At 40.7% G+C, this 27,521-nt stretch overlaps 1 protein-coding gene across 2 annotated transcripts in view; it reads left to right on the top strand.

Annotated features, from left to right (window-relative positions):
* Positions 1 to 12,142: 12,142 nt before the first annotated feature.
* STXBP5L (syntaxin binding protein 5L) overlaps positions 12,143 to 27,521 on the top strand; it is a gene marked incomplete at both ends in the record, with an annotated part of 204,450 nt that continues 189,071 nt past the window's right edge. For both annotated transcript variants that reach the window (XM_082331864.1, XM_082331865.1), the window contains one exon: positions 12,143 to 12,340. In XM_082331864.1, coding sequence (XP_082187990.1) covers positions 12,143 to 12,340 — 198 coding nt within the window. The remainder of the gene's footprint in view (positions 12,341 to 27,521) is intronic.

Genomic DNA, 27,521 nt, shown 5'->3' on the forward strand with positions numbered 1-27,521 from the left:
CAGATTCTTAGTGTTACCCTTTAGACCACGATTTATAGTTTGATTTACTTTACAGAAATGAGAAAATAATTCTCAAAAATGCAGAAAACTGAATTCTATTAGGAAGAAACTATCAAAATGCTCCATATCATTTATCAGTTTGAACACTTTCCTAATGGTGGAGCCAAAGATTAAATGCGATTTTCCTTGTGGATAGAGATGAGAATGATGTGACGTACACGAGTGGGCTACATAATTATTTGCGAGTCACTTAGTAGAACAAGAGAAAGATTTTTGAATTCTTTTCCTGGGTTTGGGCAATAAAGCATGGCTTTATGACACAGATGGGATAAGCAAGCACATCCCACCTAGAAGGCAGTGGGTCTGCCTGAGAGAGAATTGAATTTGCAATGTGGGAGCATGGTCTCTACCAGATATTTCAGAAAATTCCTCCTGCAGCTTCTTGGGAAACTCATTTCATAGAATCATAGAATCATAGAATCATTAAGGTTGGAAAAGACCCTTAAGATCATCGAGTCCAGCCGTTAACCCAGCACTGCCAAGCCCACCACTAAACCATGTCCCTAAGCACCACGTCTACCCGGCTTTTAAATACCTCCAGGGATGGAGACTCAGCCACTTCCCTGGGCAGCCTGTGCCAGGGCCTGACAACCCTTGAGGTGAAGAAGTTTTTCCTAGTATCCAACCTAAGCTTCCCCTGGCACAACTTGAGGCCATTTCCTCTCATCCTATTACTTGTTACTTGGGAGAAGAGACCGACCCCCACCTCGCTACAGCCTCCTTTCAGGCAGTTGCAGAGAGCGATGAGGGCTCCCCCCAGCCTCCTCTTCTCCAGGCTGAGCACCCCAAGCTCCCCCAGCTGCTCCTCATAAGACTTGTGCTCCAGACCCTTCACCAGCCTCCCTGCCCTTCTCTGGCCACGCTCCAGCACCTCCATGTCCTTCTTGTAGTGAGGGGCCCAAAACTGAACACAGTACTCGAGGTGCGGCCTCACCAGTGCCGAGTACAGGGGCACCATCACCTCTTGGTTCAATGGTCATCACACAAAGCTTGAGACGTAGGACAGCTGCATTTAATTCTCCACTGACAAAGGCATTCAAACTGGCCACGGTTAGGATAGACTTTCACTGATAGCCCGGCCAATATTAATCTCTCGCTCACGCACAGGCTTGCTAAGTCACTAACTGTAATCCTCCAGCCCAACCAAGTGGCCATAGCTCCTGCCCAAGCTTGAGAACCTGATTCACATCAGGTTCCGAGGTGGAGCTTGGTGACCACCGCTGTCCCTTTCCTGCCACAAGCATGGGACTTTGCCTGTGCTTCAGTTCTGCGGGGCAGCTGCATCTCCCAGGACTTGTGCCGCAGCCCCCTGCTTCTGCTTCCTAGGCTCTGCTTCTCCCTTCTGTCACTCAGACTGAGGGGCCCTTGTGCTCATCCCTGAATGTCAGTTCAAACAGACCCTTCTTCATGTTCAGATTCAGTCCTGCAGCAGAACCAATGGACGACGTTTCCCTCACTCAGTTGTGTGGGCTAGAGATACATGGTATATACGATAGGCTGATCAGAAGCTATGGGAACAGAAACAAGACGATCACCATAAGCAGGTGAGGCGAGAACAGATATCCTTTCCTATAGCAGAAATTAAAAGCCTTGCTCAGTAAGAAGAAATGGAAACAGCCCCCAGTGTGATGAGACAAGGAATCAGGGCATCCTGGCTCTTACTTGATTTTTCCTTAGAAATTCTAAGGATATTCTCTGGTCATCTCTTGCTTGAGATGCCTTATTTTGGAGTACAGTGGAACAGAGCGCCTGGCACAACTGAGCTGCAGACTGTCCCTCAAAATGTAATAAACCCAAGTTCCCTGTTTTTTTTAAATGAAAGAAGTGAAGCTAGAGTTGAACAGACCTGAGTCACTGGCAAATCCTTTATAAAGGACAGGGTGGAGGTCAGTGACAGATACTTTGGGCTAGTTTGAGTCAACGGGAAGACTGAATGAGTATGCCAGGTTTAGAAGATGGTTCTAGTACAAATAAAATGCAAGCAACATTTTGCAAAAATAATTCTGATATTTTCAAAGCAAACATTTCTTACTTTGATTTACATTTAGAAATGTATTACAGTGTGTTTACAAATATTTTAACACTGTTTTGAGCTTCTGAACTGGAAACCAAATTATTCCTATCACCCTAAATAAAATATATTGATTATAAAACCAGGAAAATTCTGCAGGTTCTGACTGACAGTATAGGAAGTGGAACAGACTTCAGCAGTTTGGAATATAAGTAGAAAAAGAAAGCCTGCATATGTATTTTCAGGAAGAGTCTATATACGCTCTCCAGGATGACCCTGCTGACAACCTGGCTTGGATTTTTGGGGAACACCATGTATTAATTCTCCTTCGAGGAAGGATCACCAAAAACATAAATAAAAATCCCTCATGGAATGTGCCAAAGCAGAGCTGGATGGAGAAGGGAGATGTCCCTGACCCTGCCTCAGCAGCACAAAAGAAAAGGGTAAGCTGAGATAGTTGCTCCGCAAAGCCAGCTGCAAACACACCTTCGATTCCCCTGCTGACATGTTAGAGAATATAACAGGTTTATTTCTTAATTGCTCTCTAGAGATGTTAGATCTCCTCATACCAGGGGTTATGGGGCACTACCTGCAGCCAATTCACTACAGCCAACACCACAGATATTCATTTTTTCTTCCTGCAGTACGGGTGGGTCAAAATGCATTGCCCCCCTCAACGGTAATCCAGAAAAAAATAGCTCTTATCATACATGTCCTGTCTGAAAACTTCCTTGGGCGATGGCTAGTTGTTACTAGCACCATTTGTGGTCAGGAGATCCCGGACCTGAGACAAGATGCGTTAGAGGAAATCTGTCACTTCAGTCCTTCTGGTAAATTTTAGACAACAGAGCAGTGGTTGGTTGGGATCCATTGAGACTGAAGCTATACAAGCAGAAAGGCCTGGGCTGAAGAGTTAAGCTCAAATCTGGCCTGAGGTGGATAGCGGGCATTCTCATTTCCTTCAGCCCTTGAAGAAATGGACATTTATAGGATTACACACAGCACACAAATTGCAGAGGGAGGGGCTTTATGTTCAGCATTGTGTTGCAGATCAGCACTGCACTAACTTCTTAGCTGGAAAAGCACCCTGGAGCTACCCACTACCTGAAGGATGCAGATGGGACAGCAAGGATTCAAAGCCCCTGAGACAACTCAATCCAATCCAATACAGACACTACAAACCAAATTCCTATTTGGTATATCACGTTGGCATTAAGAAAATCCCTGACTGAGAGACAGAACAAGGGCTGAGGAATAATACAGCTGTCATTCCTGGCATGGAGAAACATTTTTTTAACTTCTAGGCCTGATTGGATTTTCATTGCTAACATTTCTGCCAGACTTCCTTTCAATGAAGCACTGAGACTAGGATGGAATATTTCGTATGATACTTGCAGAGGAGACAGAATGGTCCGATCTGCCTTCAATTTGTTCTTAAATTAAGATTAAAGGGAAAAAAAGTCATGATGGAAGGAGGGGGAAAGGAAGGCACAAGAGCCATTGCAGTGATCAAATTCACCCCCGGACTAGCTCAGCCTGACGTAATCCTTAGGCAGCTGATGAGGTGGTTTGCAGCCCTTCTGCGATGAAGGACCAAGGCATGGCTGTGGTCAGGACGTGGCCCTGGTTTGGGGGATGGTTTGGGGGATGATGCTATAGACTATTAGCTAGCTTTTCTTTATAGACTTCATTAAAGGGTTGGAAGTCAGACTGCAGGTAGCGTTTCTTCCCTGGAGTCTTCTGATGAGGCTGTTTATTATGAAGTATTGCTTAGTCTAGAAGAGACAAGCATATTGGTCTTGCAGGTCAATAGTAATGTATTTACAGAACATCTCAACTGTTAAAAATGAAAGATGCAGACATAAACCTGAATGCTCTTAATGACAGAAGGACTGAAATACTGGAACGTGGGCTCCATTTTCCCTTTGCTCTTCTCCTTTTCTCTCTCTGCCTTCATCTTTCCAACTCTTCTTTTATGCAAATACATACTATATGAATTGCCAGTCACCTGCTTTTGGACCGAGGTTATAGCAGGTCTAGACTTTACTATAAAGATTTTTTTTGCACAGAGACCAAGGATGTGACATCTGATGTTTCGTGAACTGACACATTATATTTTTGGTTCCTATGATTCATCGAACTAGTTTGAGTGAATGGACCTTTTTACCCTATGATTTAAACTGAAGGATATTGAAGGGCAGCTGAAATTTTCCCCAGCTAAAAGTCTCTTTTCTGTGAGTATTGGAAGAAACCCCCCAAAAATCCAAACTGTGCTGATGGCTTTTCTATAGAGCAAGTGTAGACTCATTAAACATATTCTTTTCTTTCTAACTCTTTATGTTCTTATTTTATAGTCTCCTGTAAGTGGAATATGAATTCAAAGATTGTGTTTCAAACTCGCAAGACTGTGTGGGTTTGAAAGCAACCAAGACAAGTAGCCCAGTCCTAACTGAGACCTTTGTTAGTGCAGAATCTAGTAAAATGAACTAACAATTTGGAATACATTAACTGTCACTCCAAATGCCACTGATAATTTGCAAAAAACGCAGAGCAATAATGGGAAAAGGCATAAAATGTCAAATTTGTAGCAAAGCTGACAACAAAAAGAATATTCACTGTGAATTACAGTCTTCCTGATTTGCTAAAGCTCTTACTGATTCTGCTTTAATAAAGGATCTTGTTCTCTCAAGGGATTTAAATACAGTAGATTATCTAACATGCTCAACTAACGCTTTAAGTTCTTTATCTGAAAGCTTATCCTTGACGGCTTGGAAATGTGTGATCTCTTGCTAACGTGTTTGGGAGGGTGACTGGTCAGCTCGCTGATCTGGCTACACATTACCTGCAGAGGTACACCTTTGGTCAAGAACCACTAGCCTTTCTTTCCATTGAGAACTATCACATTTTCCTAGCTTTTTTAGAAAGCTGTTCTAACAGCAACTGACTTTGAAAAGGCATCAGTTCCTGCTGTTTTGCAGCCATTAGAGAACATGCAAATGTTCAGAATGGAAAAAGCATCAATGAAAATATTTGGGAAAGAACTCAGAAAAGGTACATATTGATCAAAAGTCAGACATATGTTTGGTGGAAATTAAAACTTCAGGGTAAGAAAATAACAACTTTGCTTTCTAACAATCTGTGCCAGTTACTAAAAATATTTTAATGAACCGTTACACCTTTAGATATGTTGGATGTGCACAGGCTGGATTGCAAACCTGGGTGATGAGAAGTTCAAATAGCCTGGCTCACAGCGGCACCTGGGAAAGCCAGACAGTTTTGTCTAATCCTTACTGAAGGGGTAAGAGGGGAAATAGGTAGCTAAGCTATGTGACAGCTAGTGATCTATAAAACAAAGTGTTAAGAAAAGGGCTTAAGAGGAAGAACTAGAAAACTGTGTATGGAATACCACGCAAGCTGGCTGCGGAGAGAAGACCAAAAAGTCAGCCTGAGAACTACCCTAAAGGCTGATGAGAAATCTGCGGCGACAAGGTATATGGCATATATTAACTACCCGAGCACTTACCCAGCCTCTCAGACCAGTTTTGTGTCCCAGGCAAGGCCCCACATTGTCATGACCAGAACTCAAGCTACCTCAATCAGACATTTCAGAGTTCTGCATATTTGCTATAGTAAAGATACAGCAAGTAACTGCTGTGCAGATAATAATCGCGGAGGTTTTAACTCTTCTGTGGTTTCTGTTACAGCCTGTACCCCACAATCTGTTAGAATAAGAGCCCTGCTTCCAGAGCAACCAAATGTAGGCTGAGTCCACCTTAGCCTTCAGAGAACCCTCTGCAAGAAAATACATTGCTCTACTGCAACAGGACAGTCCGTAAAAACTAGTCAAAATTTTATGCCCCCGACCGCTGTTTAGGTGGCTTGGGATAGTGCTTCACTGAGATATGCAGCCCTGGCTGGGCAGGCACATATTTAGAATATAACTGAATAGGCCACCATCGCGATGAGGTTCTATGTATGCCTGAGCCGCGCGAAGTTTAACAAAAGGGAGACTACCCTCATCTTTCTGCGCAGGCCTGTAGCTCTGCCTGTCTTGCGCTGGCTCTGGTGCTTGTCCAGCCCCGCGCAGAGCTAATCCAGCTCATTAACCCAAGAGAAAACTATTGACTTTCCTAGTAAATTAATTTATTGCTGAAGGGGCAAAAAACCTAAGGGCTCAAGTGGATGCAGGACCTTCCCTTTCAACAGCAACGAGAACGGATCACCTCAAGCTGTAACAGATAACTCTATCCATGGGCTGTTTTACACCCGTGCTCGGCCCACTGTGCAAAACGGACTTCTTATTACAAAATTACATTCTCAGTTTTGTACAGACACATCCCCCCTTGTCATAGCTTCTTCATTAAGAAATCTGGTCTCCGAGCATGCATGAAAGATCTAATTTTTATGGTAAATATTTCTGTCCTGTACTTGTGAAGAAAAAAAGGATAATGTATTAATATCACATGAGGATGATGAATTTTTTTTCTATCCATTGACACCTAAGGAGGATGAAAATGGCACTGCTGTTTTTCAACCAGCAATCTCTGTGGCACCTGAGTATCCAAAGATCCTAAAACAGTAGGAGACTTCCAGCCTTCTAATGTTAATTTTTAACAGCTCTCCGTACAGCTACAAATTCAAAGGGCCAAAGGAAACCTCATGTTATTCCAAGAATCAAGCAGAATGACCCAGGTAATAATAGACCTGGAATCCTCAGTAATCCTAGACAAAACAGTGATGTTATGTGAATTAAAGCAGTCATGCTATGTGTGATTCAACCAACAAGGAGTTAAAGGGTAGGAATATAATGAAAGCAAGTCCATGGCTTTATGGAAACAAGCCTTGACAAGCAGGCCTGACTTCACTTTTTGATGAGATTACAGGTTTGTTTGATCAAGGTAACCACATGGATGTGATAGACTTGGACCTTCCTAATGAATTTGATTTAGTACTGCTTGACATTTTGATTAAAACATTAGCATTATATAGCCTTAATAAAACACATTAAATAGATTAAGATCTGGCTAATTGGTAGAGTTCAGCAAGCTGTTCTAACCAGATACTCAGCACTGACTGGGGATATTTTTAGTGGGGCTCTGCAGGCAGGAACACTACGCTTGCTGCCATTTGATGTTCTGGAATTACACAGAAACATGGATAATATTGGCAAATGTCCTGAAGTCTAACGAGGAATGGGCAGCTATGGAAAGTCACAGTTTTGCCTGCATTGGCATAAATGGGTTTCTGGCATTTGATTACATCCTTTCTCTCCAGTTCTGCACAGGCGCAGAGGTTCTCTTGCAGGGTACAGTCGCAAGGCTGTGGTCTCGTCAGCTGCTGATGGGCATACAATGATTTCTCGCAAGGGTCATTGATCTTAACTACTAACTCGTGTATTGTCAAAAGGAGTAGTATGAATCATTTAAAAAGTTTAAACTGTGAAATCAGGAGACACCTATGAATGATCTTTGAAAGGCAAAGAAGCCTTATTGCACACTTCTACATGTCTTTATTTAAGCAGCACCAGTATAAGCCTGAGATTAAAATATGTTTGCAGCTTTACTAAGTCAGGAGATTCTAGCCCATGGGCTGAAGCAGAATTTGCTATCAAAAAATAAAACAAGAAAGCCAGTTGAGGTAAGCAAAAATACCCAAAAGAGAACTGACCAGAACATTAATGATCAGTCATATACAACACATCTACAATCTCTACTGCTATCACTTTCTGGTCAGCTGATCTAAGCTCATCTTTCCTGATTCTCCATTTTCTTGGTCAGCTCTTGAATCAGACTGAGATTAGATAATGCTGAATTAGTATTAGTCTCCTTTGCCGGGTTTGATTCTGACCAATCCTTTTAATATTACTACATGTAGTCACAAGCTTACCTAAGCAAAAATCAAAGTGAGAGGTCATACTAATTTTGATAGTGTGAACTGTTACAAGATGCTCTCTTTCTCAGCAAAATCTTGCTAGCAAACAGTTATCCTTTTAACATTTGGTTTCTGTTTGACCTTGCAGAACAAGATGACTGATAAATGTAAAAGATACTATCCAGAAGAAAACACTGAAGAATATACTCTCTCCCCTTACTATCTAAATGCAGATTCAGATACATATATCCCACAGTGCATTGGGATCTCTTATTTCATTTGTTATGTATCAAATTGACATCTAAAGTCTTTCCACATCATCATTTTACAAACCTATCATTAAAACTCTTGGTGTCAAAACCATGCAACCTCAGAAGTGTCCTACTAAACATCAACACCATCTAAACAGCACAAACCAGCAACTGAATGCATCACCTGTCTACTGTTCTTTTCTCCACTAAACAAAATGTCTTTTTCTGTGTCAAACCCAAATTGTTCCTTTTTCCTTCCCCCCCCCTTTTTTTTGACAACAAAACTCCTCACCAGCTAGGTCATTCAATGGGACTCCTTTCTGTGCATGTCATCACTATTACCGAGTTTTCCTATGTCCTGCACTGTCCCGTCTCCCTCTGCACCACCCCGTAACTCCCATTTTCATCGCTCTGTCTCTGCTTCTGGATTTGTGTCCAGCTTAGAGCAAAATTTTCACAAGGGACCTACATGCCTTACATTCACAAGTAGTGAACCAAAGGATTTTTCTCAGTTGGTGTTTTTAAACAGGACTGCTCAATGTTCTGTTGGGCAGTACCCATTTGTTTTTTTCCTGCAAGTCTTTTCCTAACAGCACATTGGCAGTGTGAGGATCCTTGCCCTTTCAGACACTCTGAGGTAATATCTCATCATCAATACCCAGCTCCTCATACCGATTCTCTGAAAGACAAATGTTGTTGATATTCCAAAAATGCATGCATCTTATTCCACTTCCAAAGGCTTTTTATCATTCTTCTGATTTTGGTCCTCCCTTTTCTTCATTTTAACCATCTTATCTCTGTTCTCCCTAGAACTGTGGGACTATTACATAATCGGATTTTCTTCCTCTAGCACCCCTTGACTCCCAGTCTATTCTCTTTTTTGCAAGTCTATCCGTGACATTTTCGTCATACCAATTATTTAATTTTTAATCTTATCTTTCCCTTTCCTATTTACAATAAACATTGTTATCTTCCTTTTAGGTTTTGTTAGCTTTTTTTTCTTTTCACTTGCATTGCCTGTGGTGAACATAGTATCAGTAGGACATGGCATTCTTCAAATAGCTTCAACTGAGTTTTGACTTTTCCTTACTCTCCAAAACCCTGCGCTTACATTTTTACAGATTTGCTTACTCAGTTCCATCTCCTTTCTCATTTTTGTCTCCTAGCCATAGTGCTCATATATTTTGTTTCCCATACAAAGTTCCGTTCCTTTTTTCCTGGCTACAGAAACCTATCAACCCTTCCAGTTTCATCAGCAATGATGTATCCTTTATTTTTCATGAGGACGTAAGTGAAGCTGGAGTTATTCTTTGAACTTCACTGGAATCTTTTTATCGCTCAGGTGGGAAGCACCTGTGAACACACAGGGATGAGCTGAAGTAAAAAAAAAAAATAAATGTAAGGAGCTTAGTGTAAGAAGCTGAAATAAACACATATTACCTTGCTTCACAGAACTGTAGTATTTACAAAAAACGGATCAGGTATTAGAGTATCAGAACTATACTAAGCACTCCTAAAGAAGCTGCAAAAATGAAGTGATCAATGTGCATTGCTTCTATGATTTTCTTATACAAGAGGTGCTATATATTTAGTACCACACAGAACAAGTTTGTCCCTTACACTGTTTTATTCAGTTCCAACCTTCAACTACGTGTACAGTGCTGTGCTGTGAGTCGCTTTTAATAGCCACTTCATTTGTTTCTGACCTGAATAACCTTTTTATAGAGTCTTGTGTACAGTCTAACGCTTCTCGTGCCACATCGCACTTCAGAGGCCGGAGACACCATCCCACGTCGTGTGCTTCGACGACTCCGGAGCGAGCCTCGGGGAATCAGCGAACCATCCACGCAAGCGCCTGGAAGGGGAACCCTGGGTTATTTTATTCCTCTCGGGAAAAAAAAGGGGATTTGTACCTGAGGTGCCAGGCAGCACCAGTACATGGGCTGGACATCGACCCGCACAGACCGCCCTGTGCCCCGGCAGGAAATGGAGGCTCCCCCATGCTCCGGGCCTGGCTCTGTCACCGCCGGGACCGTCACCTCCAGTCACGTTTTGGGTTTGTTTGGCCCGAAGCTCACAAACCGGCTTCGGCCCTCTGCGCTGACGCAAGAACTAAAGCGGGCTCCGTCCCGCTCCGTCCCGCTCCAGCCCCGCGGCCCCTCAGGCCCCCGCCGCGGGGAGCTCGCGTCCCCTCAGAGCGGCCGCAGCGCCGCGCTCCCCGCCGCGCCGCGAGCCGCTCCCGCTCCCGCCGCATTGGGGCGTGGCCGGCGGGGGGACGGCCCCGCCCCCGCGCTGCCCGCAGCTTCCCCGCCACGAGCCTGGCCCCGCCCCCGCGCCGGCGTCGCGGAGGGAAGGCGCCTCACGGCTCCGGGGGAGAAGGCGGGAAACCCGCGGTGCGGCCTTTCCCATTGGTGGGAGCGGGTGCCCATCTCCGCAGCGCCCCAGTCAGATGCCGCGGAGCACAGCGGCGGTCAGCCATGCTGTCCCTACCGTTGCAAGTGTCGCCCTGAGGCTCCGCCTGGAGCCGACCGACCGCCGAACCGTTGAGAGCAGTCCCCGCCCCGCTCCCCTCTCCGCCATTCACACCCACCCAACTCGCCCTCAGCAGCCAATCGCAAAGCTGCGGCTGCTGTCAATCACCCACCTTTGCCCCGCTCTCCCTCCCTCCCTCCTCCCCGCTCTCCACCCCCTCGGGGGAGCTGGGCGCGCGCGCCGAGAGCGGGGAGGGGGGCGGGCGCCCGGTGGCGCGCGCTGGTGCGGCGGGCGGGGCGGGGCGTGGAGGGCGGGCGGGAGGAGGGGGAGGAGGAGGGGGGGGGGAGGAGCCGCGGCTGCCGCCGCCGCCGGCGGAGGTTTCAGTACCTCGGAGAACGGCTGCGAGCGCGGCGGGCGGGCGGGAGCCGCCGCCGCCGGCTGGGACCGCCGCCGCCCTCCGCTCCCCTGCCCCGCTCCCCTCCTGCCCCGCCCCTCCCCGCACGGGCGCCCGCGGGCAGCGCTCGGAGCCGTCGCCTCAGAGCGGGCGGCCGCGCCGGGCGCGTCGCCCCGGTTACCCCCGGCGCTGAGGGAGTCCGGTCCCTCTGGAGCGGCCCCGGGGGCACGGCGACGGCACAGGCTCGGTGACCGGGACGGGCGGGGGAGGGCTGAGGGGGGCCGTCGCCTCAGGGACGGGACAGGCGGTCCGCCCGGGACGGGCGGGCTGGCTGAGGGGGTAGCTCCTCACCGTCGCTCGGTCCTCACGGAGCGGCGGCCGGGGCCGGTGGCTGGCGAGGGAAGTGAGGGGCTCCCCGCCGGCCGCGGGGCGGCCGCGCACCCTCCTGGCCGGGAGCCCGAGGGGGAGCGGAGGGTCAAGGGCAGCGGCGGCCGGGGTGGGCAGGTAACCGGAGAGCGGGAGCCGCGGCCGCGGGAGGCGAGCGGCGGCGGGGAGCGGGAGTCGGCTGGAGGCAAAGGTACCGCGGCTGGAGGGGTTGTGAGGGGAGGGGGAAATCGAATGTAGCCGAATTTTGGTGGTTTTGTTAAAATAGTCAAGTACCGAAGGCGCATCTTAGGCAGAAAAGATAGAGAGATGGAGCCTACCGTTTTGGATGCCGGCTTGAATTTTTTATTTACTTTTCGGTTTTAACCACTGCTAAACGTGGATTTTGCGAGAGAACCCGATGGCGGTTGTTCCATTGTTCCTTGTTTAAGCGTAAATCTTAGTTTTGCTGCTTGTGGAATTTGGTTTTTTTTGTTATTTTTTGAAAGGATCTTTCCGGGTAGTTTTCCGTCTGACAAAATGAAGCCTTTGTATTTTTCGATCAATCACACCTAATATTGACATTCTGTTTGGTACAAGGGACTAAAGTGCTGCCTCACTCAGAGGACCATTAGAGACTTTTTCTTTCGCTACATGTAGCTGAATGTGTTACGACACATCCTTTCTCCCCCCCCAAATCTTCCGAAAGATTTTTCCAAAATGAAGAAATTTAATTTCCGCAAAGTTTTGGATGGTTTAACTGCCTCATCCCCCGGTGGAAGCAGTGGTGGTGGCAGTGGTGGTGGAAGCGGGGCTGGTGGTGGCTCCGTGCACCCAGGAGGGACTGCGGGAGCTGCAGGGACTCCCAGAGATGAGATCCAGGAGACGCTCACTTCAGATTATTTTCAAATTTGTAAGGTAAGGGCTGTGAATTTTTTCACTATGGAAATAATAAAAGCTGCGTTGTGTGTGGGGCCAGTAATATGATACCAATAAGCCTTTTACTTGAGAACTGCAGTGGTTGTATAAGGACTTTGGAATGAAAAGACAGAGGTCTCGTCGATGCTTTTTTCTTCCTGCTGCAGAGTTGGAGTGGTCAGTAAATTCATAAAAATCTCTATTTCAACATTCAGGGCCAAATCCTAAGTTCACGCTTGGACCCCAAACTACTGACAAGATTGTGGGCAGGAAAGCAAATCAATTGGTGCTAGTACAGATCACATTTACATGTCAGTAGAAATTAAAAATTGTATACATCAGCCTCCCCTCCTCACTCTTCGCATCCTCTCTTCCTTTCCTTCCCTTTTTTAAGAAAAAGGCACAAGCTAAAAAAAAAAGACAGTGCAGTGATTACTGAACCTAGCACTTCAGTTATTTGCGAGGGATTGGATGTAGATTCAGGGTGGGTTTTTTTAGCATTAGTACTGAAGATTATGATTACATGACAGTAAACTTAGTGGGACAGCATAAATACCAAAAGTTGCCAGATTTGTTTGGCAAATGGGTTTTTATGCGTTGGTTGGGTCCTTTGGGAATTTTCTTTGAGTAGAAAGCGTAAGATATCCCTGTGTGTTTTATGTTTTGTATCTGTTTTCTGCAACAGAGCTTTCAGTGGTGTTCTTAAATGCACAAGTAAAATCAGTACAAACTATTTGGTACTTCTGACCAACCCTGGAATATGAAAATCATACGTTTGTAATGAAGACCAAAAACGAAAGGAGATTATATTATGATCCTCTGCTGTTATCTTTAACTTTGACATTAATTCTGTTGGCTTTACTACAAGTTTTGGTTGCTTATTTGTTTTGCTTAGAAGCTTCAAAACCAGAATTTTAATTAGTGCAATTTACATTATTAAGGTAAATGAACTTCACTTATTAAGTATACTTTCCTTTCATTAACCAGCTACCAATTGATTTGAAATTTAGGTTATGGCCGGCTCCAGCACATTCTCATTTTTTTGTGTGTTTTGGGAAGAAGGAAGAAATATAAACAACTGAGACAAGCCTGTAAGACAGTTGGTGTGCAGATCTGGTCCTTGTGAAACACACAGCTTTCCTGATCTCAGATACCATGGTTCTAATTCTGTTTGGTTTTCAGCTACAGCTAGTATCAAAACTCTTACAGAGTTCAGGGGAAGAAGGTACGAGCCCCCATGACTTAGAGTCAGAGACCTTTGGAATAGATTCCACATAATTCTGATTTCTGGAGGTTTTATAGTTCTTTGCCATCCTGAACCAAAACAGGTTCAGACCTTTTGAGTCAAATTATTCTGTAGTTTAATAGTGTGTCAGTGATCAGTGCGTTAGAATCATACCTGTTTCCCAGGGTTCAATTTGACTCCTTTTGCTTACGCACACAGTAATTTAGCATTTTGTGAAACTCCAGGTATTCAGTACAGCAATTTCCCATTTTTGTCACTTCAGTAAAAAGATAATGCAAATAATCAGGATACATTAAGATACCATTAGAAGGTCTGATGTTCTGAGACTTCTAAGTAAGGCTAAAACTCAACATGGTTCTTCATGTTTAAGTCATTTGATAGGGCCAAAGGTCTGTATTTAGGATGATATATTTTTATTTTTTATGGTATATTTGCAAAAATAGGCAACATAATATGAAAGGAAATTAATTTTCTGCCAACTCTCTGTTATTTCCCTTCTTTGGCTTGATATTACTTGAAGACAGTTGGTGTTATGTTCTGATAGATCTGCTTGGAAATATATCTGGTAGATCTACTTGGATATAGATCTACTTGCTGTATGGGAATATGTCATTTTGAGAAGATTTCAGTAGGCAATATAGCTCTCAGGTTAAAATGTTCTCAACAAAGTAAATATTTGTATAGGAAGGCTTTTGGTTGCTTGCAGCAGTGCTTGCTTATGAATGCACGGTACTGCAGAAGTCTATAGTATAAAAAATACCAGCTTCCTTTTTTCAAGATACAAAAGTATGCTAAAAGCAAACTTCTAAAATACTCAGTGATGATGTGCTCATAAAATACTGCAATTTTAGTCAACAGGCTCTACTTAATCGGCTATATTACAGTTCAGTAACATTACAAGCATGTTGGAGTGAACCAACAAAACCCCACAGGCCCCAGTCCTGCGTTATGTGCTATGCAAGTGTACTGAAGGCAGTGGGACTTGACGCAGGCGCAGCTTTCATCCTGCATGCTTCAGGGTGCACGATCTGAGCCATAATTTGTACCTCAATTAGTTGGCATTAAATTAAAACCACAGCAAGACTATAATCCAAGCTTTGTCTTCCCCCAGCTTTTGTTGTGTAGAGCTTCTGGTATTTCAGTTGTGTATTTTCATGTTGAGTTACGTAAGTTATATAGGCTGCATATTTAAGGATCTGTGATCTGCGATCCTGCTGCACACAGAACTGAGTAAAGCTAATGGCAGTTTTGGTTTGTTATGATCTGCAGGATCAAGACAGATGGGCTCACAGTCTAAGTAGCGCCCCAAACTGGTTTTCCTTTCTTTGCTGATTATAAAAATCTTCATTTAGATATGAAACATAAAAGCTGACTCATACTTAAGAATTAAAGGGCCTTACCCTGCAGTTTTTATTTAAATAAATTGCCTTTCTGAAGTTTGTGGGAGGTCTGCTTGACTAAAAACGCAGATCCAATCCTCTACCAGAACACTGTTTTTATTGGTAATGCAGCTGATTTCATTAGTAACACACCTGAAAGCTCTCTCTCCATTTTGTGACATTTTTAGGATGCTTATTACCACATTGTCTTTTCGAGGTATAGATTAGAACTTAATAGAAGTAGGTCAAATATTTCATTTTGCACTGAGATGTTCACAATGAGTTACTTTTGGCATTTATGCTTAAATCATTAATGTAATCTTCTGTATTAAAAGACTAAAAATGAAATATTCTTGAAACTGTTACATATGAAATATCTACAGCCTTGTTTAAGCATGATAAATTTATATGTTGGTAGCTGTATTAGCGAATCAGTGGAATCCTTTTGAAAGTATTCAAGTAATGTGAAGTTTAGTCAGAACCATATTTTGTGACGAGGAAGCTGAGGTATAGTTTATCTTATACCTAGGGCTGCTCTTGGGATTCGAATGTCCAAGTGGAAATCATGAAAATATCGATTATAGTTCATGAATTGAATTGAATGTGTGAGATAGCAGCACCATGCCAAAAACTAGGCACGATCCAGTAGAATATGTTAATAAAGTCTAGATTAATTTTAATGGGGATAGACCTAGTTTCCTCGGTTTTCTTCCTTCATATTTTCCCTCTGTATATACGGTTTGTTTCTGGCAAGGACTTTTTGGGCTCACCTGTGTTTGTCCATAGCATACAGAAACTAAATACAGCACTGGGGAGTGCTACTAATATAGTCCTATTAATATAGGAAGCGAGAAGATCACAGTTAAGATGTTGCAAATCATTTAAGTAGAACTTTGAGCAGAAAGAACATAAAAGGAGAAAACAGTGATTTTATTACTTCTGCAGAAATAATTTTTGATTGTTAGGGGATGACGCAGCTAGGAAAAACTGAATGAGGATGAAGATGTACATTTTTGAACATAGAGTGGATCTTCTTCATGAAAATAGGTCTTCCATAGAGAACTACTTGAGCTTTTCTTGAAGAACAATCATAGGCTTGAATTTGTAGAGCACCATGTTAATGACTTTATGCAGAAAATGTTTGAAATGAAGACCTCAGTTAAGAGCATAGTAACAGTTGCACTTTACTCGATGTACAGTTAATCTAGTTCAGTATGTTTCCTTTAGCTGTAGGCAGCAACCGGATACCCTAGGAAAGGTTCCAGAACTGCCGAATTAATCATCTTCTCACAGAATTATCCCCCAAATGCTGATGGTTATGGACTGCCTTTACACCCCAAAGCATGAGATTTGTATTCTCTCCAAAACTGGTCTTCAGTGTTATTACTGTGTAGTCTTGCTCTCTAATAAACATCCCTTTGAATCTTGCTGTATTATTCATATTGATAGTATAGTCACAGTTTCAGTATGCACGTTACCCAGTCTTTATACAAAACCCGTGGAGGCCAAAATAATTTTAGGTTTTTGTTGATGCTGGTAGGGAAGCCCGTGGCCGATGACAATTGTGCTTTCCTAACCCTACTTGTCTTTGACGAAACCAGGCCTTCAAGATGCATCCAATCAGTAGCCAATTTAAATACCTTAATTATCTGGATTTCCTAAATTTTAATTCCCAGAGTTTAGAGATAGTAATACTTTATTTTGTTAACCTATGAAGAACATTTAGTCCCTCTGACAGCAGTCAAATAGGTACTTTAACTGCAAATGCAACATGAAGGTACAGTTCAATGATAACAGAGAGAAGACGAATTTTGGAATGGCAATTTAAGAACAATTCTGCAGTAGCACATAGTTCTATTTTTGGTTATGAAGAATAAAAAAAAAATCTTTGTTATAAGCTATCCATAGTGCTTTAGTTAGCTTGAGCTGTTTGGTTAATCTGTGTTGTTTCCTTAGTAAGGTCGTTCAGGGGAGGGGAAAAAAAGAAAGTGTGTGAAGTGCTACATTTCAGAGAAAACTCATTTTAAAATAAGTATTAACCCTTACTTGTAAGTGCTCCGAGTTCATTTGGGACTTAAATGGTAAATAAGATAATGTTGGGAAGGATTTTTCCTATATACCAGAGTTTGGATATAATGTTAGGTGCAAAACCCTATTCTGTTTAAAACTACAGAGTCATAAATGGCACTTCTGTAATTAGATGATGGTACTTTTATGAAATGTGTGATGAGCATAATGTATTTTTCTTTTTTAAATGTTTGTTTTAATTAGAAATAGGACTCATCAGTGGCAAAGAGTATATCATGTTAAAAGCTTCCTTTTTAATAACTTTGAAGATTTTAAGCTACCTATAGTAGTATAATTGAACACCCTTGTTTTGGTTTTTTTTGCAAATACCTATCTTTTTGTGTCACTATGTTTGATTGTTAATCAAATATTAATCCTAAATGCATTAATGCAGACCCTTCATGGCCAACCCATGGAATTACAGCTTCAAAACCTTTTTAAGACTTTTAAGGTTGCAAAGCAAAGCACTCGGAAGTTCCAAATTTCTTAAATTAAGTTTGCTTCCACATGCAACCTTTAATTACATGATCTCATATTTCTTCTATAGGTCTAATTTAGTAAAATGAATACTGTTTGCTCAATGGAAAGCACTTCAATATTTCTTTGCATACTTAGAACTGAGAGTCACACCTGAATATTAACTTCCCCATGGACTTTTGCAACAGAAGTACTCACCGCTGTAGTTTTGAAAGCTTTATAAACATTAATGAATTGACCTTCATAATATTTCTGTGAGATGGAGATATTATTATTCCTGCTGTATAGATGAGGGATCGAGGCACAGAAAATCCCAAATGCCAGGTTGTTTAGTGTCCAACGTTTTGAGTCTCTAGCTTGATCTGCTTTGAATCTGATTTTTAGCATATTTAACATTTTTATACCACTTATGTCTTCCCATTATGCCTCCCATTGTTTTCACATTCTGTTGCAAGTGTTATGCACACCTCCAGCGTAGTCTTTAGGGTAGTTATTCATACTGTCAACTTACATGTCCACTTTAGGTAGCCAGAACGGCTCTGAATTTCCTTCCCCTCTCAAATGACGACAGATGGAATTCTGGCTCCACGCTGGACCTGTGAATTGTACCTAAGATGTATGAATATCATCAACCTCCATTATCTCAAATTGGTCTATCACAAAATGGAAAGATGATTAGCAGCCACATGTGAAAAGCTTAATTCATGGCCCTTGGCTTGATCATGTATAAAACCAAGTGATAAGAGCATTGATAGAATTTCCTTTCTGCAATTTTCTATCTGAATTGCACCTTGCACCTTACTATTTTGTACTAAATAGATAAGTTTGGCAGACAACAGCTCTTTAATTGTTTACTTTTGGTTTGTCCATAGGACAGACCAGACTGTCCTATGCATGGAGTGAGGCAGAAGTTCTATGGCAGAAAAAGATAATTTAATTAATCCCTACAAGAAGGGAACAAATGAATGTTGCATAGATTATCTTAGTTCATGTATGTTCTAATTTTTCTGCTTTTTATGGTTGACCTTTCATTTTTAGCAATATAAGAATCATAGACTATCCTGAGTTGGAAGGGACCCACAAGGATCACTGAGTTCAACTCTTGACTCCACACAGGGCAACCTAAAAGTTAAACTACTTACTGTAATTTTGTGTGCCATTTCAGGTGGGTTTTTTTAGGGTTTGTTTTGTTTTTTAATCCAAGGATTCATTAATTTCAATCACATGGAGTCCTTGGATAAAGAATTGAAATTCAGGATATACTTTTTCCTCATGAGAAAGAGAGAATGTCCCTCCTCACTGAAAGTTCTCTCTGTTCAGGGGCTACTTTTTCACAGGCGCTTGTTCAGAGATCAGACCATCATAATAGAACTCCAGTCTTCCTTCCCTGAGTTGATGATGGGACTGGGAAATCCCTGGATATCCTGGAAACGGTGAAAAAAACCTGTGGAACATACTGAGGAATACAGTGTCTTCACATTTACATAGCGCAGGCCTGACCGCTACAAACTGGTGTGGTGATGTCGTCTCTCATCCTGTGAGAACTGTACTGAGTTTATACCTGGGACACAGGGCTTTTCTCACAAAGTTAATTCCCATCCCCAAGTTTTCTTTTGTTGTCTTTCCTTTATTTTGTGTTCCATCATCTTTATCCTCTTAACAGTTATTCCCTGCTAGTGGGAACTGGACACACTGGATATGCTGTACCTCACCTGTGGGCCACCAGTTAGTTAATGAGAAATTTTCTCACTATTGTAGTGGGAAAAGCGATTTTTATTCTCTTCTGGGAGGATGGAGGAAATTCAGCCTGGTTGCCCCATATCTCAGCAAGTGTTTTGATCGTAGAGCTGTCATGTAAAACACTGGTTGTATAAGCAACTTTTTTTTTTTTTCTACTTGTTTCTGAAAGAAAAATACATTTACTTCATTTTTTTAAAGAAATGACTGAGAAATGACCTAGAGGTTCATGGATAAAAATACAAAGTAGTGGGAGATGGTTTTTTTTCCAAGTAGAAATACATATACTATATAAAACACGCAGCTGTACTCTGCAGAGGTGGATTAAATCTAAGACAGACCCCATTCTGACTTGGTTAGTTTAGATGAATCTGCTTTCATATCTGACTCTTGTTCTGAGACCTCTGATACTCCTGATGTATGGCGTATGCCCAAATCCTTTTTGAGGTCTGTGTGAAAATACTGTGAAAAGTCAGTATTAGTAAGTTCACTTTATAAACAGAGAAAAGGAAGCAATAGAGAAGTGAACTGATATACCCTAAGCTACATGAATGTACTGGTCTGTTAGCTATCCGAAGAAAAAGTGTTTATAAAAGTAGCTTATAGGGATATATTAATTTGTCACAATGTATGTTAGAATCATTATAGGGGAAAGTTAGAGGACTGTATGATTAGAAGTATAAATAATGTGCATCTGTGGAGAGGAGAGAAAGCAATATTGTTAGGTACAGATGGCTGGTAAATATGCTCAAATGTAATAAGATGTTATCTTTGTGCAGTGCTGTGTCCTAACAGATCACCGGTAAAGGCTGAATAGTAAAAAATACTAGAGACAATCTGTCGCCCGTAGCTAGGGTCAAAGTCTGATGAGGTACACTTTTTATGGTTCCTTTGAAGTTAAGTTGTATACAGTACTGAAAAAAAAATTACCCTTAATATTTAAGGCTTTGAGTTGACGAATGTACGTACCCAAAAGTAGCCTTACTGAATTCGGTGGTGTATGTGCAGACACAGGTGTATATGGTAGCATGTCTTTTTGCAGAATTCGAATCCAATCAATTAAAAATAATTGCTTATATTTCTTTAAAAAACCTGCTATATAAGAATGCCGTAAGGTCAAACACTCGGAAGTCGGGTGCCTTATTCAGCTAGTATTCAGTTACACCAATATGTGTGGCAATCTGGTCTTTACCGCATCTTTTTATTTTCTTGAAGTGTTTGCTTATATTTTGTTCCTGTCCTCCATCACTTTTGGTTTGAACAGTACACAACATATGGGAAGGATGGTTGCTATTCTGTGTGTGTTCTTTGCAGTGGTTCCTGTGAGAGAATCTCTGCATTATCCACTGGACATCACAAAAAGTCATATTAAATAAATTATGAATGCTCATCTCGGCTTCGTTCATCCCATTCCATCTATTGTATCCCTTAAGGATGGGTATGTGCTTTCAGTTACACCTGTCCAGCATCAGTTGTATTACAGATACATTCTGTTATAGCTGTGGATAAAAGTGAATTGTAGGGGGTCGAAAGAACCCTAGTTTATTCGTTGTTTGTCCCTACATGTATTTTGAAATGCTCACTGAATGAGGCAAAGGCAGGAAAACTGGCATGTGGTTATGTAAACAGAGATCTGATTGTTATAATCTTTGGATATAGTGTCTTCACTTGTGTCTGTGAGCTGTGCCCTTGGTAGCATTATGGGCAACGCAGCCGGGGATGGCAGTGTGCGAGCTCTGCTGGATTTCACTGCTGTTAGAGGGCAAAAAGCTGCCACAAAACATCTCCATTTCATGTGGAATATATCTTCGCCATATGTGAGAGGAGATGCTGGCCAGTATCTCCAGATTAAATTCTTGATTCAACATCAGAAAAAAAGTCCTCAAATTGCATACAACATGCATACAGAAAGAAGGCAGGAGAAGATTAATTATTTATTAGTAATAAATAGTAAACAATGTTGTAAATGCTAGTAATGGAATCTAGTAATAGCATTTGTATGCAGGAATGCCAAATTATGTTGCAAAATAAAAGATTTCCGCAGGAATACACAAATAATACAGATTATATCAAAGTTGGGTTTTAACACTGTGTTTCTATAGCTTTTAAAAAAACCCAAACCCTAAAAAAACTCTTCAAGAGCTTTATCATAGTAGCAAAATTTTCTTCTGTTGTAGTAGTGTGGAATTTTCTTGCAAATTTTTTTTTAATTCCCCAATATGGCTGGTTTTTTTGTTGTTGTTTTTTAATTAAAATATTCTGAAAGCAGCAAACAAAACATCTACTTCAGAACAGTAGCCCCAATCAGCCATAACAGAACAGGACATAATCAGCCTAAAGTAGCAAAGTTCCAGAAAATCCAAAAATGAGAAGACATGCAAAATTAATTAGTTATTGCTGTGTTGGTCTGGTGTAACTTTAATAAAAACAGATTTTTTTTTCTCATTAAAGTTACAAAATTATGTTAGTGTCTGCATCCACAGTCATAGTGAAGACAAAATATTTTCCTTTCAGGGCTATCAGATACATTGAATGATTTTACAATTCTTGTAAATACCCATAAAGCATACCTCCATTAGACAGATGATATTCTGAACCAAACTATTTCAAGTTCTAGAGTGATATGGTTAAATGATGCAACAACAACAAAATCAATATGAACTACTATTTTAATTACTTTGACTATAATGATTCTCCGTTTGGACAGAAATCTTGCTTAAGTAGGAAGGCCAAATTGAGCTTTGAAATCAGTGGTTTAGGGTTGGGGGCTTTTTTATTATTTTACATTAAAGCCAAGGCCAAATACAGTTTTATTAAAGTTCATGGCATTTTTCTATAGGTTGATGCCTTATTTCTTCTTACTAGTTTAAATGGCAAGAATGGGAAGTCCGTTATAGCATATTTACTGAAGAATGGATGTAATTCCTATCGCGTTCTCCATTTTCCTCTCTTTTTGTATATTTGGTTTTTTGTTTTGGTTTTTTTTTTTTTTTTATAAACTTGGTAGAGTTCTTTTAGAAAGAATGGGAAGGGAAGAGATGAAATGAAATAATTTTGCATACAATATCTTCTCTTGAACTTAGGATTTCTCCAAAGGGAGTAATACCTACTTTGGGATGATTATATTTGTGTATTACCCTGTAACTTATTTTATTAAGTTACTATGCTGTAACTTGGTGCTGTGGTAGATGTGGCAAGATGGTGTAGTTGTCAAACGGTTGCTTGGCCACAGCAACACTGATTTAAATAGATCAAACAAGTAAGATTAAAATCCAACCACTCTGCTTTGGGCAGGGGGGGTTAGACTAGACAGTCTGCAGAGTTCCCTTCCAGCCTCACCTGTGCTGTGAACGGGGAATAATGCAGTTCAGGGATCAACGTCATTTTATTTATTTGTGGATTTTTCGGTCTAAATTATATTAATTTTGTATTTTTGATATACTACAGTGTACTTCAAAGAACAAGCATGAAGAGAATGCTTTTTGAAATTCAGAAGGCCTTATTTTTCCCCGTGGTTCACTTAACGTGGCCATTTGTATCAATATGAATCGTATGCGAATAGGACCATCCTTATTTGATAGTCTTTGACATCCAGTTTGCAAAACTGAAAATGACAGTGGAAAAATACATTTCTGAAGTTTCTGCAGAGATTTTTGTCATGAAAAGAAGAACTTTAGTGAGGACTGCAAGATTTCTTCTTCATTTTAGTTATTTATTTTTTAAACGAATTGTCTGAAAGATGCCTTTGGATGTACTTTCTTTATCAGGGCCAAGCAATATGAGGAAATTGAAAAATCATGTAATGTGTGGTAGAACTAGAACGTTTCAAAAAACAGTCATATGGTCTGCATATAGACTTCTTAAAAATAGTAGAGTGAAAACAATACATATTAAAAATATAGACTTGATACTGATTTTTGCAACCTTATGTTTCAATTTTTTGAAGTACATTAAGCTGCTTTCAAAGGAAAAAAGGTTTCAGATGTTCATAGTACAAAAATGTATAATATAGAAGTCAGTTCATTTCATATACTCCAATATATCTCTCTGATTTTTTCATATAAATATAATTATCAGCATATAAAATTTGTGAAACTAAACTGTTAGAATTTCAGGTTGTGTTTGAAGTCTACTTTATGCCGAGGACATATTTTCTCAAAACTCTACCATAGTTTATTAAGTGACCTTTTATAACAAAGTAAGTTTTCTAATTTGAAAATGAAAAGATAGATAAAACAAATTTACCTATTGCTGAAAGTATTGTTCTTCTATGCCAGAAGATGTCTACATAAATATTATGAAACATTTTTACTAATCTGATTTTCCTGTGCATATCTTTTCTTCCTGCCCCTGTATTCCCTCTTTCAGTAACACTTCTCTTTTTTGCTTGTGTACCTGCATTTTCCATGTTTTTTGTCTAATGTGCCTTTCTCCACCAGTACCGATCTCCTTTTCCTCCCTCTCTCACATGCGCTGCTGCTGGTGAAGATAATAAGCTCGTAACAAGTACCCTGCTCGGGCAAACCAAAGGTCCATATCGCCCAGCAGTCAGTCTCTGCCAGTGGCAATGGAATATGTCATTTAGGGACAGTAATAAGTTAAATCACTTTCTGCAGTCCATTCCCTTTCTAATCTCCCATCATCCACCATCACTGGATTGGAGATGCCGGAGTGTGTATCCTTAGCCAGTCCTTTTAGAATCCATTTATCAATAATGTCCATGAATTTGTCTAATGCCTTTTTGAACCTGCTGATAACTGTCAGCCTTCACAACCTCCTATGCTGGCAAGTTTCAGAAGTTCATTACCTGTTGTGTAAAAAAAGTGTTTTCTTTTTTTCTGTTTTAAACTAATCTTTCACTTGTTTTGAGTGGCTCTGTGGTTTTGCTGAATAACAGTTCTGCATTTAGCTTACCCACACTCTTGATTCTGTACATCTCAGTCATATCTCCCCACAGCCTTCTCCTCTCCAAACTGAAGTTGCAGCACTTTTAGTCTTTCCTGATAAGGCTTGTATCCATCACCTTGAGCATGAGTTGCCTTCCCTGGATCAGCTCTGACGTGACTATGTCTTCAGGTGTGGAGACTAGAGCTGCACACAGTACTCAAGTGATGGGCTCACAGAAGTTTCATATGATGCCCTCTGTGTTATTCTCTATACTCTTCCTGATGATGTCCAACATATTACTTGTTTTTTTGGGTTGCTGCTGCACATTAAACTGAAGACTTCATGCCCGCCATGCCCACAAAATCACTTTCCTGATTTGTAAATGCTAGTTCCAAATTCAGCATTGTGTAAGCCTAGTTAAGATTCTTTTTTTTTTCTCTAGATGCCTTAGCTTATGTCTATCCACATTGAAGCTCATTTATCACCTTCTTGCCCATTTATTCAGGCTAATGAGGTCTTTCAGGAGTTGGTCACCATCAGTACTGGATTTCACTGTCCAAAGGAGATTTCAGTGTTCGCTACCTTTTATAGATCATTGAAGATGATGAATAAAATTCGTCCAAGCACCCATCCATGGAGTACCCTACTTCTGAGTTTTCTCCATTGTAAAAATCCATTAGACCCTATCCTTCGTTTCCTGTCATCTAACCAGCTTTCAGTCCACAAAAAAACTTGTCTTCAGTCCCCTGACAACTTTGTCTAATAACATTACTGTGGAATGTTATTGGAAGGCTTTTGGGAAACTTAAATATATTCATATCCCCTTTATTTACATGCATGCTGACAGCTTCATAGAATTAGAGAAAACTAGTCAGGATTTTCCATTGTAGAAACCCTGCTGGCTTCTGCAGGTGATCTTTATCCATCTCCTCAGTTAGTCTTTATTTTACCATCTTGCAGAGGACAGAAATCAGCCTTCCCAGTCTGTAGCTCCAGAGTCCCTTTTGTAGATGGCTTTTTCCATATGACTGTTTCTAGCTTTACACAGAGTAAAAGAACTATCTATGGGTATTTTCATCTAAGAGAAAAAAAATAGGTAGTTCTTAGAATATCCTGTAAACATACTCAGAAGCCCTGGCTCCTTATGTAGGGTAAGAGCTAAATGGAATCCATGGCTTGAGTTTGAAATTTTGGAAAGTTTTAGCTAAACTGGGTTTTTTACAAAAAATATTCCTTTGAAAAATGAAAATTTAACTAATAAAAAATGTATCACTCCTGTATCGTGTTCTTAGGTTGGAAGCCTGCTCATATCTTGTCCTCTTTCCATCTTTCCTGAGCAGGGAGCAGTCTTATCAATCAGAGATTCCAGGCACAGAAGCCTATAAATGAGGGATGTCATGGTCTTATAGTGACATAATGCATGGCAGCTCATCTTTATAAGCACCCATTTTCACCACTACAACCTCGGTGAGAGCTGTAATCATTGACATTTTTTAATGTCTTACATAGCTGAGTAAGAGGCTATATAGGTTTCAGTCAACACTTCATCCTCTATTCCATAAACCAATAAATTTCTTGCTTCAGTGAGACTTTTGCATGTGGCATGTTGGCCGCAATTTGGAAGTAGGTTCTACATCTTGAGTCACAGGCTTAGACTACATAGGTCAATTTTAACAAATAGGGATTTTCTCAAAAAATGTTTACCTAAGTAAATTGGTTTTGCTGTCAGATGTTACACAAATAAGGGTACCTGTAAAATATTAGTAGAAAAGCTACAAATTTTATGTTTATGCAAATTAGCAGGAACAGTTTTGGCTATGTACCCTGTTACTTAATTGATACAGTTTGAAATTGAGTTTAGTCCTGTATTTTCTGGAGTTGTTTAGAGAATATAAAAATCACTTTGAAAAAATGGTGTCTCTGCAATCTAAAGTAAACCACCATATAACAAAAGTTAAGAAAAAATCTTATACTGGAAAATTGCATTACAGACCACGTGAACAATTATATCGGATATTGCATATTATTACTAGTGTGGTTTTCTTTTTTCAGCTAATGAAATATATCATGGTATCTTAGACAGTAAGATTGTTGTTATGTTCTGTACAGCATATTAAAATGTTAATTGGTAGAATACTGGCAAGCCCAAATAATCGATTTCCTATATTCATTTAGGTAAATTGGTTGTGTAAAGATTACTTTAATGATATATACATGCAATTCACCACAAGAATATTAACTTAAAATGATGTAAAAGAGAATTTAAAGGAGAATAACAAAGCTGAACAAAGATTTATGCGGAAATTGTAGCTGCATTTGTAATTGTTCTGTTTCCAATAAATTATTTCAGACATTGCACATAAACTGTATGTCCTAGGGAGCACAAACTGCCTCTAGAGCCAGCATGCCAGAAAAGAGACATAAAAGAAAGCTGGATAATGTGGAGAAAAGCAGTCCTGGCTCCATCTGCTGTCTGCTTTCTCTCTCTCTCTCTCTTTTTTTTTTTTTTTTTGACACCTTCCTTCTTAGGCCATTCGGGATAGGTAGGTCCTATATTGAACAGACTGTTGTTTTAGGATACTTTTTTCCTGCTTTTGTCTGCTATTGAGACAGTTTAATTTTGGAAAACAGATCTACTTTGTTTTGCGTTTTCTGCTCACCATTGATAGTTTCGGTCTACTAAACACAACTCAGATTAAGTAGGAACATACTTTTTTTTATCTCCCTAGGATCAAGTTAATTTTGTGGCCTTCCCCTCTTCTTCACCTGTATTAGTAAATGCTGTAAGGAAGCCCAGGCACAGTTCTAGAATCATTACTCATTCTTACACATATGCTCACACTAGCTTTATCAATACGTAATTGAAAAATCTACTTTCAGTGCTAGTTTTCATGTTGATTTTTCTCACAGTCCTTGGAAACAGAAGGGTTGTTGGACCGAGGGTGAGGAGAAGAGTCTGGGGGTCTGAAGCGTTACAGCTTGTCCCTGTTCTTCTGTTGAATAGGCTTGATCTTCAGAATCACTTCTGAGGCTGCTCTAATTCGTTCCAAAATCTCAATCATTAAGTTATATTTTTTTCCTTAACTGTGTACAATATAGCTTGGCTCTCCTTCCGAACTGGTTTTGTCCTTTATTTAGAGTCCTAATAAATACAAATATTTCACTTGAAAATTGTCATTTCCTTGGAGGCTCAATAGACTTCAACAACATTTTTTTTATTCTACAAATGGCAGAATTTTGCATTCACAAGAAATTCCTGATTGGAATTAGTGTAAATACTCAAATTTGGAAAATGGCTGCAAAAGAGAAATAACACTTTTCAGTCAGTCCTAGAGTTCAAGAATTTTTACGGAACCATGATCCTGCAAAGATGTACATCACTGTGCTT

This window comes from Platalea leucorodia (genome assembly GCF_965183815.1).
Source record: "Platalea leucorodia genome assembly, chromosome: 2".
NCBI classification, from domain to species: Eukaryota; Metazoa; Chordata; class Aves; order Pelecaniformes; family Threskiornithidae; genus Platalea; species Platalea leucorodia.